The sequence below is a fragment of the Schistocerca piceifrons genome, chromosome 2, assembly GCF_021461385.2.
Source record: "Schistocerca piceifrons isolate TAMUIC-IGC-003096 chromosome 2, iqSchPice1.1, whole genome shotgun sequence".
Classification (NCBI taxonomy): Eukaryota; Metazoa; Arthropoda; class Insecta; order Orthoptera; family Acrididae; genus Schistocerca; species Schistocerca piceifrons.
Genome location: NC_060139.1, coordinates 507,401,097 through 507,417,099, shown reverse-complemented (window position 1 = coordinate 507,417,099; position 16,003 = coordinate 507,401,097). Strand labels below are relative to the sequence as shown.

At 39.9% G+C, this 16,003-nt stretch overlaps 1 protein-coding gene across 3 annotated transcripts in view; it reads left to right on the top strand.

The window, feature by feature from the left end:
• Positions 1 to 16,003, top strand: part of LOC124777967 (pleckstrin homology-like domain family B member 1) — a 1,066,194-nt gene that overhangs the window by 816,111 nt on the left and 234,080 nt on the right. For 2 of the 3 annotated variants that reach the window (XM_047253528.1, XM_047253527.1), the window contains exons 16-20: positions 1,657 to 1,756; positions 3,487 to 3,711; positions 12,650 to 12,757; positions 14,574 to 14,745; positions 15,336 to 15,510. In XM_047253528.1, the coding sequence (XP_047109484.1) occupies positions 1,657 to 1,756; positions 3,487 to 3,711; positions 12,650 to 12,757; positions 14,574 to 14,745; positions 15,336 to 15,510 (780 nt within the window). The remainder of the gene's footprint in view (positions 1 to 1,656; positions 1,757 to 3,486; positions 3,712 to 12,649; positions 12,758 to 14,573; positions 14,746 to 15,335; positions 15,511 to 16,003) is intronic. The other variant, XM_047253529.1, reaches the window with a different exon arrangement.

Below are 16,003 nucleotides of genomic sequence, written 5' to 3'. Positions count from 1 at the left end.
TAGGCTGTAGCTGTTGTACTGCACCTCCCCTATTGCACTGTGGCTCTTCGCAAAGGTCCCCTCCCCCACCTACTGATGTCCCCGCTACTGACCCATTTCTGCAGGCACAGGCCAAGTTACTTTGTGCACACTCTACCTGTGTTGCCCTTCCCCCTCACTCCTGAGAATAACTTCAGACAAATGAGTTATGAACCATTATGAATAGTGTGTCACTGATCTTTACTGCTATCTTGGCTGTCATTGATTGGATGAAAATATTTCTTTATTGTGAATTCACTACTGTGCAGGTTTGGCTGTGTATTCATTTTCAAGGGATTGTCAGAAAATCTACAAATATGAACTATAAAACCACTCTTCATTGTTTAGATGAAAGAACAAAAAAGGTAACTTACATAGTGGAATCTGTAGTTATATAGGTGGCATCATGTTTAATGCATCTAACATGGCAATAAATAAGATTCAGTTCCAAATAGCATTTCAAAATTTAACTGCATCATAAGCCAGAAGCCAGAAGCCTGCATGTGCTGAGCAGAACTCGGTAAACTATTGCAAAACTCTTCTGGCAGCTACACGAGTGAAGCAGTGTTGCCACAATAACCCCGTTAATGACTGCTGTTTTCTCCCATAATTGCTGCTCTCTATGATGCTACATGGGCAGCAGCTGTTCACTAATGACCTGTGGCAACAGTGCTTCCTTAGTGTCATGAATCAAGTTGGTATATGCCAAAGGCTCCTCACTGGCATTTTAAAAGAGGGGAGGACATGAGGTTGGAGAACCAACCTACACCTCTCAGCCACCACTTTCACTACTCCCTAGTACAGTCAATAATAACACTGACCAGAAAGTTGTCAATAATGGTCACTGTCATCTGCTTTCTGTTGATTCACCAGCTTCACTTAGCCACAGCCCCGAGCACCCTCTTGGTGTATGGTTATAGATCATCTGGTCATTCTGCAACTATAACATCTTTTTCCATCATTTTTGGGCGTGAATCCAGGATATTATTAATTTTTGTTCTGCTATTTTGGCTGACAAACTTTCAGCCATTCTCAAGGTGAATTGCTTGCAAAATCACTTTACACAATACTGTGGACTAAACATGCAAGCAACTCACTTTCAGAATGGATGAAAGGTTGTCAGCTGAATTTTTAGAACAAGAATTAATGATATCCGAGATGAACACCTGGAAAAGGATGGAATATTTAATCGGCCACAAAAACGTCAGGAACCGCAAAATGTGGGAGATAGGATCAGGGGTCATTTTTAATGAGTATCTTTCCATAAGAGTACACTTATTTCCCAGATGATATTTGCCCAGCTTTCCACTGTATTTGTGGAATGGTATCCATGAATGTAAAGTTCAGCTATAACAGAAAGTTGTTAAGTTTGTCAGTGAATGTATGTAATGATATTGGCTTGAAATATGAAATATGAAATTTTCATTTTCCCACCATAAGTGGTATTATAAATAAATTCATGATACTAAGCTCTTCTCAGATTTTCAGTCCTTCATAATTGTATCAATAATGAAATTTTACTGCAGAATTTTGTTTTGTTAGGATGTGCTCATATTCATGTCTTAATCTATAAATACATTTGATTTTATCTCTAAGCACTTGACAATAAAACAAGCTAGGAAGTTGTTTCTGTTGCAGGTTAAATGATGAAGCTACTGTGTGCACAGACATTGAGCGCCATAAGGAATTATCGGAGAAATTGAAACAACAACATGATCTCCTCGATTCTGAGAGGAAGGTAATGTAGAGAAAAATTAGTCACACTGTTTTATGTCAAATGTAACTATATTTTTGTACACTTTTAATTATGTTTGAGTGTACTGAACATACACATTGACAGAAAATAAATCACAACACAAAAAATAATTAACGTAGAGTGAGGAAATTTCGGAAATACATTCGCCTAGGTAACCTAACATTACAAGATAACAAGTTAACCTACATTTGAGATAAGCCACTGCAAATGTGAAATGTTGGTACATTAATAACCTGTGTAATGACCAGATCTGGTAGTCTAGTATGCCAAGGCAACATGTTAACACTCAATAGAGCATGTTGGGTTTCAATATCAGCATGTGGGTAGGCTTTGTCCTGTTGGAAACCCCCCATGAGATGCCGTTCATGAATGGCAGCACAGCAGATTTAATCACAAGACTGACATACGAATTTTCAGCAGGATGTGTGGGATAACAGGGAGAGTGCTCCTGCTGTCACGTGAAATCGCACCCCAGACCATAATTACAAGTGTAGGTTCAGTGTGTCTAGCACGCAGACAGGTTGGTTGCAGGCCCTCAGCTGGCTTCCTCCTAACCAACACAAGGCCATCACCAGCACTGAGGCAGAACTAGCTGTCATCAGAAAACACAACAGACCTCCATCCCTCCAATGAGCTCTCGGTTGGTTTGGGTTTAGTGGAATGCACACTACAGGGTGTCTGGCTCAGAGCTGTCCTTGAACTAACAGATATTTAATAATTTTTTGTGTCACTGTGGTGCCATCTGCTGCTCACATTGCTGCTTCAGATGCAGTACGATGCCACAGCCATATGCCAAACACAATGATCTTCCCTCTCGATAGTGCAACATTTTGAGGACTCATTAATTGCAGTTAGGTAACTGTCTTGGGGAATGAAAATGAGGTATGATAAGGGGTTTAATGTCTCATTGATGATAAGGTCATTATAAGTGGATTGGCAGCTTAGGAAAGAGCAGGGTAAGAAGTCAGGTGTATCCTTTTGAAAGGAACCATCTCGGTATTTGCTTAAAACATTTATGGGTATGGATTTGAACCGTAGTTTTCTTAAATGCATATCCAGTGTCTTAATCCCCAAACTGTATCGGTTTAAATATAGAACCAAACAAGGAAGTGCAGTGGTAGACCACTGAAAATGTCAGATTGGCCTGAAGTTAGGCACTATTTTGGATACTTGTTGAGTAATTTGTCATCTGAGTACTGATTAAAAGGAACAAAAATTGTAAAGTTAAAATACCAGAAACAAAATGATACTGCCAGTGATGTGCTATTAAGAAATTATCAATAGGCAGTCAGTTTTTTAAGCCAAATCGTTAAGATTCTTTGGCTTTGCTCTACCAGAAATAGATAATTATGCTGAAAAGAAAACAATTATTAATGATTTTAAAGAGAGAATGTTTGACCTACATGTATTATCCAGTTTTAGATGAGTTAGTCACATCCCATTAAACTGCTCTCAGATTCATATGAACGCATCAAGGTAGCAAAATGTATGTGACATAAGAATAAGCTCCCAGCTGCTTAGTGCCAATAAATTACCAGATTACCAGTTGTAAAACAGGATAAACACATTTGTTACTTGTATGAGAGAGTTACTGTACTTAGATGCAAAGTCATAAACTTTCGTTCCTCCTGAAATATGTGCTTTTTGTATTTTCTTTATTCTATTAGAACTTTCCAAATGTACTTTCTGTTATTTTGGTTGTATTTTTGAAGATGTTTGAAGATATGGAGTTCCATCACTTAGAGGAAGAAGCAAGCTGTCTGGCAAGAAGAGAAGAGTTGCAGCGAGAACTGACGGAAGTGTATACACGTATAGAGGCAAGGCGTTGCCGCATGAGGGAGCTTGATCAGCAGCGGTTAGAGGCAGACCGAGCAGCACAAGATGAGGGTGACCAGCTGGAACAGCAACTTCTCCAGCACCTAAGACTGCTTGATGAAGTGCGTATTACTGACATGTTTATAGGGTATCATGTAACAAATTTGCTCTTCAATATATCCTCTCTTCCTGTTACCCACCAGGCCTCAATCTCTGCTAATTTCAAGTTGCCGCCACTCACACCTCACCTGTCATTCAACATCATCTTTGCCTCTGCACTTCCGCCTCAACTGACATCTCTGCCCAAACTCTTTGTCTTTAAATATGTCTGCTTGTGTCTGTATATGTGTGGATGGATATGTGTGTGTGTGAGAGTGTATACTCGTCCTTTTTTCCCCCTAAGGTAAGTCTTTCCGCTCCCGGGATTGGAATGACTCCTTACCCTTTCCCTTAAAACCCACTTCCTTTCGTCTTTCCCTCTCCTTCCCTCTTTCCTGATGAGGCAACAGTTTGTTGCGAAAGCTTGAATTTTGTGTGTATGTATGTGTCTGTGTTTCTATCGACCTGCCAGCACTTTCGTATGGTAAGTCACATCATCTTTGTTTTTAAATAAACTATATAAAACAATGTGTATGTTAAGATTCTGTATGAAGACGAATGCTTTTCATTTTACTGTCAGAAGTAAAAATAAAAAGTACAGCACAGTATGATGATGTGATTCTGCTGATTATGATAACAATTACTACAACAACAACAACTACTACTACTACTACTACTACTACAAAATTGCAGTAAATGGCCTTTTCATGCGTGAATGACAGCCCGAAATCAAGTTAGTTGTGTTGTGTGCCATGTTTCATGGTGTAGCTTGTGCTGAACACTAACTTGGCTAGTTAAGAGTCAGATTAACAACATGGAACCTCCACAACTAATAATCCCTGATGGGAGTAGCAGTTTTTTTATAATTCAGAAGATTGTCACCTCTGACATAGCTTTGCATAAATAAATTTGCCAATTCACACAACAGTATAAATTCCTCATTAAGCTGTAACCACATAATCCATGACTTGTGGAGACTGTAAGGCTCCCAACCAAATTCACAGCTACGGTCTTTACATTACTCTTACCATATTGGTTTCTAATTCACAAGTGTGGTCTGTAAATTGTTGCTAATGTGTTGTTTACTAATTTGAACAGTCTGAGTTTGGAACACACAAATAGGACACTTGTTCATGGTGACAATGAGCCCAACAGAATTTCCTCTATGTATCTCTTTCATTTTTTTTTTTTTTTTTTTTTTTTTTTTTTTTTTTTTTTTTTTTTTTTTCCCCCATACTGGTGTTGAAGTATTAAGTTATTTTGTGTGTGTTGCAGTAACTTAGGGAAGCAGCCTGTGACTTTCAGGAGACATGATTAAATTTTGGCACTGATTACTCTCATCCTTCACCAATAAATTTACTAAATGAGGATCTGGTAGCACTGTACAGACATATTGTAAGAGTCTTTCCCTGAATCATTCTGAGCCCAGACCAGACCCAGCAGCAAGCTCTCTTATTAAAGAGGAAGGTGTGCATGTATGAACACAATTTTGTCACATGTGTACCTCTGGCAATGACAGATGGTTGCAGTTCCCATCATCAGTAGCTGTTAACGTATGACAGATGACAATGAAATCATTTTAAATATGAGACGTGTACCCATTTGTAGCCTTTGTCCTGAAAGCTTGGCAAATTACACCTAACACAAAATGAAAAGAGTGATAAAGTGTATAGAAAAAATGGTGTAGACATTACAAGCTGTTTAAAAGCTAGAGGAAGCTGATGACATTCTGCTTCAAGTATGACTATGGCACACAAAGCACTTTGGTGTTCCAATTTGTGAACGGTTGTAATTTTACGCACTCTTGTTAAATGTAGATAGCTACTTCTACATTCTGTTATCAAAATGTTGTACCAATGGAGACACACTGTTCTAAAGAATGCAAAATAACACTGTCCAGTCTTCGATAGAATAATATTGTTTGGCAAGAGAAGAAAGAGAAGACTGAACGTGCTGTTTGCATGTTTTAATACTGTGAGGCTCGAAAGGAACAACAGGGAAAGGCAAGAGTAATCTCAGTAAAATCATTTTATATTTCTTATGTCAGTTAACACCACCAATCAGGCATCACAAATTCATCTGAGAAGAAATAATTACTTCACTAAAGAAGTATTTCTTCCAGAAGTGAAAGGTGTATGGAAAATAAATATTTATGAGTTACCTAATATTGCCTGCTACGTTGGAATCTAGTAGTATTGCACCTGTGTTTTCACCTGAGATATCAAGGCACACCTGTCAGTATGTGTCACTGTATGTGCAGAAATTTCAAATGACATGAAAAATTCATTGCTCTTAATGCACTAATGTCTTTGGTATTGGCACATGAACCTCTGGTGAGTTTTAAATGGAAGGCCCCCATGTAAGATCTGATAATGTAGGTGTAGGACACTGGCAACAATAACAAAGTACTCAGATTCTGTTTCTAGTGTGACATAACTTCGACCTCTTCTGAACAGTGATGTAACATCTCTTTGTTATACACAGTCCAGTCACATTAATGTGACCATTTGTCAAAAGCTTGAATAACCACCTTGCGCAGCACGGACCACTGCGAGACATGCAGGTTGAGAGTTAGTGAGATTCTGGAAAGTACCGACAGGGATGTGGATCCATGTGGAATCTAATGTTGTGGGCAGCTGCACTAGGTTTCTCACATGAGGATCCATGACATGAAAAGCTAGGTCAATGTGATCCCACAATTCTCAATTGTGTTTAAGTCCCAGGAGTTTGGTGGCCAAGGGGGTATAGTAAACTCATCCTGCTGCTCTTCAAATTACATGCATACACTGCAAGCTGTGTGACACATTGCAATGTCCTGCTGCAAGATGTCATCATGCCAAGGAAAAACATATTGCCTGTACGCGTGGACATGGTCTCCAAGTATAGATGCATACTTGTGCATCCATTGTGGCTTCCAAAATGATGAGATTACTCATGGAACACTACAAAAACATTCCCCATTCCATAACGCACACACGGTGCTTGCTTTCAGATGTTTCATGCCATACACACCAATGGCCATCTGCTGAAAAGGGCATATGCTGTCACTCAGTGGACATGGAGTTGAGGTATTGGCATACTAATCCAGTATTTATTGCCAATGATAGCAGTCAGTGCGGGTGTATGGATCTGATGCCTGGTTTGTTGGCCAATATGCAGCAACATTCGAAGAATGAATGGATGGTCATTGAGGAGATTTTGTTGTGTTGGTACCCACTTGGTTCATGTGGGCAGGGGGGGGGGGGGGTGTTAGTTGCTCAACAGTGGCATGTCTATTCACCCATACACACCTCTGCAGCCTTTGTTCACCTGTCATCTATGCCCCTTGGTGCACCGAAGTTGCCTCAGCACCGATTTTGGATAGTGCCGTTTTGCCATGCATGATATACTTTAACCATGGCATCATGTGAACAGTTTAAAAACTTAGCTACTTCATAAATGCTTCCAAAAGGCAGTGATTACATCCTTTTGAACATCAGATAAATCACTCAATTTCCGCATTACAACTACTACTGCACTATTTCCTCTGTCCCCTCAACACGCTTCATATACCCTCCACTGCTAGTGCTGCCACCTGCTGTCTGTGAGTAGTCATTGCACATTTGTGTTGAACACAGGCAGTGGTCACATTAATGTGACTAGGCCATGTATTAAGGTATTCAGAATAAAACTGAAATACGTTACTACATAGGATTTTCAGGTTCACAACCCATGGCTTTGAAACACAAACATTACAACTCATTTGACATATCTTTCAAAGGGCCAAAGTAATAAAAACTAAACTAAACAGGCTACCTACACAGTCTGGCAGAAAATCAAAATCACTTCAACTGATGGCAGAATTCACAACTAAAGCAACACTTACGTCTTTCAGAAGACTTGTTTTAAACAGGTTCCCACGGATTGCATCTTAAAGTAGAACAGTAATGTCCTTCTTAAGTCTCAGATATTGATAGTGCATTGTTAGTCTCCCACAATTACTTCTGAATAAATGTTGTATGAAAGTTCTGGCAGAGTGTAAATACTGTTGGATCTAAGGAGACCACTCACTGAAAAGCTGACCCACTTAGGTGTCAGCAGGCATACACAAAAAGAAAGAAAACTTGATAGGTTTCAGAGTAACCATTTTACAGACAGGACTAAAAACACACACACACACACACACACACACACACACACACACACACACACACACACACGTGCACCTCTGTCCCTACATGATGCCCGCTGGACAGACAGTGGGGATTGGAGGATATGTCAGACTTCTGGGATGGGATCACTCTGGCAGAGCTCGTAGGTGAAAGAATCAGACAGTTGGTAGAGGTGCTCTGTCAAGCAGGTACTCTGACTTGTCAAAAGAGTGGTAGAGTCTTTGTCTGCAGGGAGGATGATTAGGTCAGGATCTGTTTTCAGGTTGTCCATTACTGTCCTTTCTTCTGCTGAAAGATTTATGTTCTTAGGAAGTGACCTGGGGTAGGATGTTGAGGCCAAGTTGGAGTAAGGAATTCCTGGAAGGTGACTAGGCATGGATGAGGGGGGGGGGGGGCAGGGGGGGTTAAGCCTGAGAGGGAAGTGTCACTGTTGAATGATGTTGTCAGTCCAGCTCATACAAGACAAGGTGGAGGTGTGTGTGTGTGTGTGTGTGTGTGTGTGTGTGTGTGTGTGTGTGTGTGTGTGTGTAGTAAGTTTTATGTTTGAGTTGCTCTTGCACCTGTTGATACTTGGGAAGAACGAAGTTTCTTAATGAGATGTATAAAGAATTACGGCACTGTTTCTGTTTTATTTTGACTAATATATAGTAAACAAAAAAGAGGAAAGTGAACAGTTACTGCAATGGATAGATGAATGGCACACAAGAAATCGTAAAATCTCAGGTATTACTCAACAACTGTAATTAACCTCAAAATGTTGCAGGAAACTTGTAATTTTTATCCAGGTTTTTGTCTTGCCTTCATAGAAATCTCGTGTGTATTTGCTTAAATTCTTATGGTGAATTAGCAATTTTTTAGCTCAACAGATTAAAAGATAATTAGCAAGCTTAATTTAAAATTATTTGTGCACCGCACTGTAATACATTTCACCAGCCAAGATGCAGCACAATTGTGAATGCTGTTCTTGAACACAGGATGAGTTGGTTGATGTTCATAAGCAACTGGAAATCACCCTCATTACTGTCAAATGGTTGGCAGGTGCTGTGAATCGGTGTGTTGGGATAGCTCCGGAGAGTTGTGTACCTGTGATATCTGTACCAGAGGTAACTCAAATACCAGCCTTTCCTGTGGATCCTGTATTCTCTGCAGAAAGTTCAGGATATGTCATTACTCATCCACTTGACTGCAAATGGCATGTCAATGGTAGATATAGGCATCCTGTACAGGGTGGACGGGCACCAGGAAGGGCTCAGTGTGTTGTACCAATCCCCCCAACCAGAAAGTTTGAATTGCAGTCTTTCACTGAAACTGAAACTTCGCCTGTTTTAGGAAAACCTGCTTTGTCTGGTGTCAGGAGGAGGCAAATGCAAAAGGATAGGGTCCTATTAATTGTCGGCAGTTCAAACATATGGCGAGTGATGGTACCCCTTAGGGAAATGGCAGCAAGGGACAGGAAAGGACACCAGGGTGCACTCAGTGTGTGTGTGTGTGTGTGTGTGTGTGTGTGTGTGTCTGGGGGCCTCATTCAACATGTGGAAGAGGCTATTCCAGCAGCCATTGAGGGGACAGATTGCAACCAACTGCAGATTGTGGCACATGCTGGAACAAATGGCGCCTGCCGTCTGGGTTCTGAGATCATTCTTGGTTCATTTTAGCAACTGGCAGAGAAGGTTGAGAAGACCAGACTTGCACACAAAGATCACAATTTGCAGCATTTTCCCCAGAACTGATCGTGGTCCTTTGGTTTTGAGTTGAGTGGAAGGACTGAACCAGAGACTTGGAAAGTTCTGTGACAAGCTAGGCTGTGACTTCCTGGTCTTGGATGATTCAGCTGAGAACTGTAGGGTCTTCCTAAATGGGCCAGGTGTGCCCTACACATCAGAAGCTGCCAGTACCCAAACGTCCTCATGCCCTAAGTGGTACTTCCTGGGGAGTGGATTGGACCACCCTCCTCTGTTTGTACTGATCCCTTGTCCATTCAAAACTAGACTGTGGGTGTTTTGTTTATACATCTGCACATCTTTTGCCATCTCACTACAATCCTGTGTGTGTGTGGGGAGGGGGGGGGGGGGGGCGCTCCCACGCCTTTCATCTATTTTTTCAAAGGTCTTGTTGGCAGAAAGCTAACTTTCTGACAGCCTTTTTATGGTGGCTTCCTGTGACTTGGCACCTCCACTATATAGGAAGCAGCAACTATGCTTTACATTATATTGTTAGATAAAAAATTAGTAGTGTCATCCCTCAATGAAGAACCTGAAATTTTCAGCACAGGGCAGGAGCATGTAGAGGAACTTTGGCTGAAGCTTAAAAGAATAGTATACCATGCACTGGATAGATATGTATCCAGTAGAACAGTTCATAATGGGAAGGAACCTCCATGGTATACAGTCACTGTAAAGAAACTTCTAAGGAAACAGAGCCCACTGCACAATAGGTGCAATACAACGCATAAGATTATAGATATGCTTAATGAAACACATTTAACTATCAAGAGAGCAATGCTTCATACCTTCAATGACTACCATAGCAGAGTGTTATCGAGCCATGTTTCCCAGAACTCAAAGAAATTCTTGTCATATGTCCAGGCTGTTAGTGGCGCCAAAGTTAGTGTCCATTTCCTAGGGAATGAGACAGGAATTGAAATTAACTGTAGCAAAGCAAAAGCTGAAGTGCTTCACTCCATTTTCAAATGTTCTTTTACAGAGGAAAACACAGGAGAATTGCCCCAATCTAATCTTCATACCACTGAAAAGATGAATGAAATAAGTATTAGTATGAAATCGTAAACTGAACAAAGCTCCAGGGCCCGATGCAGTCCCTGTCAGTTCTATGCTGAATTTGCAGTGAGTTACCCCATCTAACTATAATCTATCATAGCTCCTTAAAACAAAAAACCACACTCAGTTCTTGGGAAATGGCACAGGTCACACCTGTCTACAAGAAGGGTAGTAAAAGTGATCTAAACAATTACCATCCAATATCCTTGACATCTACATCTACAACCATACGCCGCAATCCACCTGACAGGGTGTGGCGGATGGTACATTGAGTACCTCTATCGGTTCTGCCTTTTATCCCTTCTATTGATTTGTTGTAGATCCTTAGAGCTATCTTGAACCAAATGACCACCTAAATGCCAACTGGCATGCAGTTTGATAACAAAAATCATGTGAAACAAAACTTGCACTTTCCCACATGACATACTGAAAACTTTGAATCAAGGCAGTCAGGTAGATGCTATATTTCTTGATTTCTGAAAAGCATTTGACTCAATACTGCATCTACACTCATTGTCAAAAGTACGATCTTATAGGGTATCAAGTGAGATTTGTGACTGGATTGAGGACATTTTGGTAGGGAGGATGCAGCATGCTATCTTGGATGGAGAGTCATCATCAGATATAGAAGTAGCTTCAGCTGTGCCCCAGGGAAGTGTGTTATGACCCTTCTGTTCATGTTGTATATTACTGACCTTGCAGACAATATTAATAGTATAATCAGGCTTTTTGTAGATGATGCATTTATCTGTAAGAAAGCATTACCTGACAAGCTGCATAAATATTCAGTCAAATCTTGGTAAGATTTCAGAGTGGTGCAGAGATTGGCAAGTAGCTTTAAATGTTCAGAAAAGTAAAATTATGCACTTCACAAAATGAAAAAACGTAGTATTGTATGACTATATCATCACAGTTGGAATCGGCCAACTCATACAAATACCTGGGTGTAGCATTTTGTGGGGATGTGAAATGGAATGATCACATAGGTTCAGTCATAGGTAAAGCAGGTGGTAACTTTGGTTTATTGGTAGAATACTGGGGAAGTGCAATCAGTCTACAATGGAGATTGCTTACAAATCACTTGTGTAGCCAGTTCCAGAATTCTGCTCAAGTGTGTGGGACCCATACCAGATATGACTAACGAGGGACAGTGAACTTTTACAAAGAAGGGCAGCACGAATAGTCACAGAATTGTTCAATCCATGAAAAGAACTGAACTGGAATACTCTTGAAGAAGATGTAAACTATCCCGAGAAAGCCTATTAACAAAGTTTCAAAAAACTGGATTTAAGTGATTAATCTAGGAATGTACTACAACCCCCTACATACTGTTCACTGGGGATCATGAGGATAAGCTTAGAATAATTACTGCATGCAGATAGGCATTTAAACAACAACTTTTCCTGGGCTGCTTATGTGAATGGAACAGGAAGAAACCTAATATCTGGTACAGTGGGACGTACCCTCTGCCATGCACCTCATGGTGCTTTGCAGAGTATATATGTAGATGCAGATGTAGAACTTTTTGAAAGAGATTTGAGGGAGCAGTGAAGCTACTGTAATTCTAAGAACTGTTACCTGCATATGCACTCTCCACCAATCCGTTGCAGGTGAATGTTTACCTTTCCTCATTTTCTTTGTTAATTAATTCCGGCATTTCCTTTGCATAATAACGCTAGAAAGTACTCATTTCATGACATGAAGATAGCTTTGTATTCCTAAATTGTGGTTTTCATGTGTCTCTAGTTCAAGTCCTCAGAATACTTAGGAAACATTTCCACAAATGAGGCAGTGGGAGGATGATGGAGAATGCTGTCAATGGAGAATGCTGTCAATTCATGAAGAAAACAATTTACAACTCTGTAGGAAAGGCATTAATTTAATTTAGTTTGTCTAATGTTTCTTACCTGTAGTTGTCTGTATTGTCTGTTCTGTAGCTTAGATACCTATTCTTTTCAGGTCTTAGAACAACAAACCATTGCATGTGAAATTTGTATCATCAATGGGATAACATTTACATGCTTTTTTCATAGGGCCGGAGTAGATTGCGTGCTATTGAACTTCGCTTGGAGGAGTTGGCAAGGCAGGGTATTGTGAGCAGTCCTGAATCTAGTCCAGATGCTTCATCAGATGTGGAAGAGGTACAGAGCATTAACAACTTCTGCATCAGTTGCTATTTAGTGCAATAATAACACCATTACTCCGTATTACAGTACATTCCTGTGCCTCTATGCATGGTTTTCTGCTTACACTGTGAGTAGTTTCAAAAACTAATGTAGTATGAGTAACATTGAAGCACAATTTAATACTGGTATTCATGGTAATGAAATTCTTTACCTTAACCTTCCATCTTCTTATGAAGAGTTACAAAAGTAATCATTCTGGCTTCAAATCAACTATTAAATATGTCTCTGCACGGGTTGATCACTACATGGATTGGCAAATATATGCACTCAATTGCACAGATTGATACCCTAATCACTATACACCAAGACAGTTGATATGCTTTAAAACAGTTGAACCGCTTCCGTGTGAAAGAATACCTCTCTCCACCTTAATTAATTGAACTCCTCCAAACTCTGAAAACATTTTCATGGATAATCATGTCTTGCTCTTTGTATTGATTGTAGGCCATCTTCCTCAGTGTTGACATCTCTAAATCAGTATACTCAAACCCAAGAAATCGCTATGTTTACATTTCAGCAGTTCCTGACCTCTCCAAGTGAAGTGAAGTGCTGCCTCTCGCACAGCTTGGTGTTAATGGCAAATGTACACATTTAATTCTCAAACTGATTTCTTGTGTCTTCTCAGCTACGTATCAGTTACGTACTGTCCAGTGCGCTCTTGTAAACAACAATGGAGTTTGCTTCTTGTCACTTAGCAGTCTTCTCACCTATGATATATCAATAAATGCCTCCAGAAGAGCTCTGATTTTCTACAGCCATTTTGTAAAATGATGTACGTCTTCTCACTATCCTTCAGATGCACCTAAATTAGTTTTTTGTCACATTCCCTCTGCAATTCCTTACAGGTTTTCTGCCATTATATCCTTGCTATATGGTTCATATACCATTCTCAGACTGAGCGAGGTGGCACAGTGGTTAGCACACTGAACTCGCATTTGGGATGATGACTGTTAAATCCCACGTCCGGCCATCCTGATTTAGGTTTTCTGTGATTTCCCTAAATTGCTCCAGGCAAATGCCAGGATGGTTCCTTTAAAAAAAAAGGGCACGGCTGACTTCCTTCCTCATCCTTCCCTAATCCAATGAGACTGATGACCTCACTGTTTGGTCTTTTCCCCCAAACAATCCAATCCAACCATTCTCGGAGCAAGACTTGTCTTCACATGTCAGCATCATTACTACTAAGATGTCAGTGAGACTGAATAGACACAGCTGAAGAGAAACATTCTAGTAATGAACAATACCCAGCTGCAGGCAACTTTCTCACAAACAGTATCTGTAACTTTGTTAGCTGTCCACCATACTTGCCATATGGATTCTTCCTTTAGATACATCTCAGAGCTTTGCAAATATAAATATCCTTTGTTTTGTTCTCTTGGTTACTGGTCTTCACCAACTTGAGCACCTCAGTTTTAAAATCATAACTCTTGCACTCTCTTTTTAGTTTTGGTAACTCCAGCCTTTCCTCTCTTTTTGTCTGTAATTATGTGAACCTTCATTTTTCTTTGAATACTGCTGCTGAGGCTGCTGCTTTTTAGAAGAATCTTTTTATTTAAGTCTGATGACAGTTAACTTTTGATAAATTTACAGCTTTGGCAAATGGTGTAGCTGGCTCAGTGCAGTGGGTTGACGATTTAACCTCCTAATTAAAGTTTTTACACTTTTTTATATTTTTTTATTACAGTTGCTATTATGTGTCCAGTTAACCTGGAGATGATGTAATTCTCCAGATTTCATCTTGTAGCTTAATTTAATTATAATTTTCTTCCAGTCTGATGGTGCAGGTCAGCCTAACGGCATGCAGTCTCAAGAAGATTTGGATCGTATCAGTCGTGTGACTTCTCGAGCACCAATGGACCTAGCAACAGGTTCTCTTGGAAGACGTACAATTGCTTCTCTTCAAGAGATTGAGAGGAACCGCCATTTACATTTAGCTCAGCAAGGTAAATGAATATAAAAATTGGGGATACATATTACCTCTTAATAAACTCTCTTATGGAGAAGTAAACAGAGAAGTGCTGACAGCAATATAGCTTCACTTTAAGAAGATATTATCCCGTTTATGCATTCATAGTCAGTCACAAAAGTACAAAACTTGAAAAGCTGTTTTCAGAAGTAAAACTGTAGTAAGTTCCTTCACTTTTTCTAGAGACAAAAATTTTGAAAGCTTGTGTACAGTGTGGATCATTGATGTTAGTAACATGCACTTTACATTGTGGCATCAGCATTATTTGGAAGAAGGATTATTGGTATTGTAAAAAGTTGTTCAGCACATCAAAACAGCATGCAGTCCACCTTAAAGTGCAAATATTACTTGAAAATTAATATAAAGAGAACTTTAATTTCAAGTATTGGTAGGTACTATTAATCATACACTCACCAAACAATCTTCAGAACTAGTTTGTATTTAGTAATTTAGCAATTAACATGCTTTAGTTTGACTGAATCCTAGTAAAAAATTATTTTGAGGTCAGTTAAAACACACATATAGTGTATACTTTCAGCAAATAACAAAGCTATCTGTTGTATCCAGGTAGTATGGTAATTGAAGAGGAACGCAAGAGAGTTCAAGAACTGAAACGAAGAGTGCAAGATGAAGTCAGAGCGCAGTGGGAAGAGCGCCGACAGAGAGAAATGAATTGTAACAGTCTCAATAGTGTTGGCAGTGATGAAACAAGTCTCACATCAAGTGATGTTCCCACTGAAAGGTAAGAAGCTGTAGCCATTTGGACAATGACTTACATGGACCAAGTTTTAAAACAGAAAAGAAGTATTATTTGCAGTATTTGTTGCAGTAGAAATTAGCAATATTCACAACAGTTCTTTACAAAAGTACAAGATATGGACAACATGACAATGTTATGTATACAGACTGAAGCGATAAGTGAAAACTTTTACCAAGGCTGGGAATCAAACCATAGCCACTGCCCCCCCCCCCCCCCCCCCCCAGTCTACTCCACTCTACTGGGTTTCAGGTTGGATCCCCCATTTACATTTGATATTGAGGTGCTATTGCAGAACAAGGAGAGCCTCGGCAATTCTGTTCATGTGGAAGGGGGAATTTGAAGTAGACAGGGGAGGCAGTGATAATTTGGACTGAGTAGAAGGCATGCCACGGTAATCCGTGCAGTTCCGTGAACCACTGTGCAAATGTGGCTTAGTGACTAATGCTCCTGCATAGTAAGCAGGTGACCTGCATTC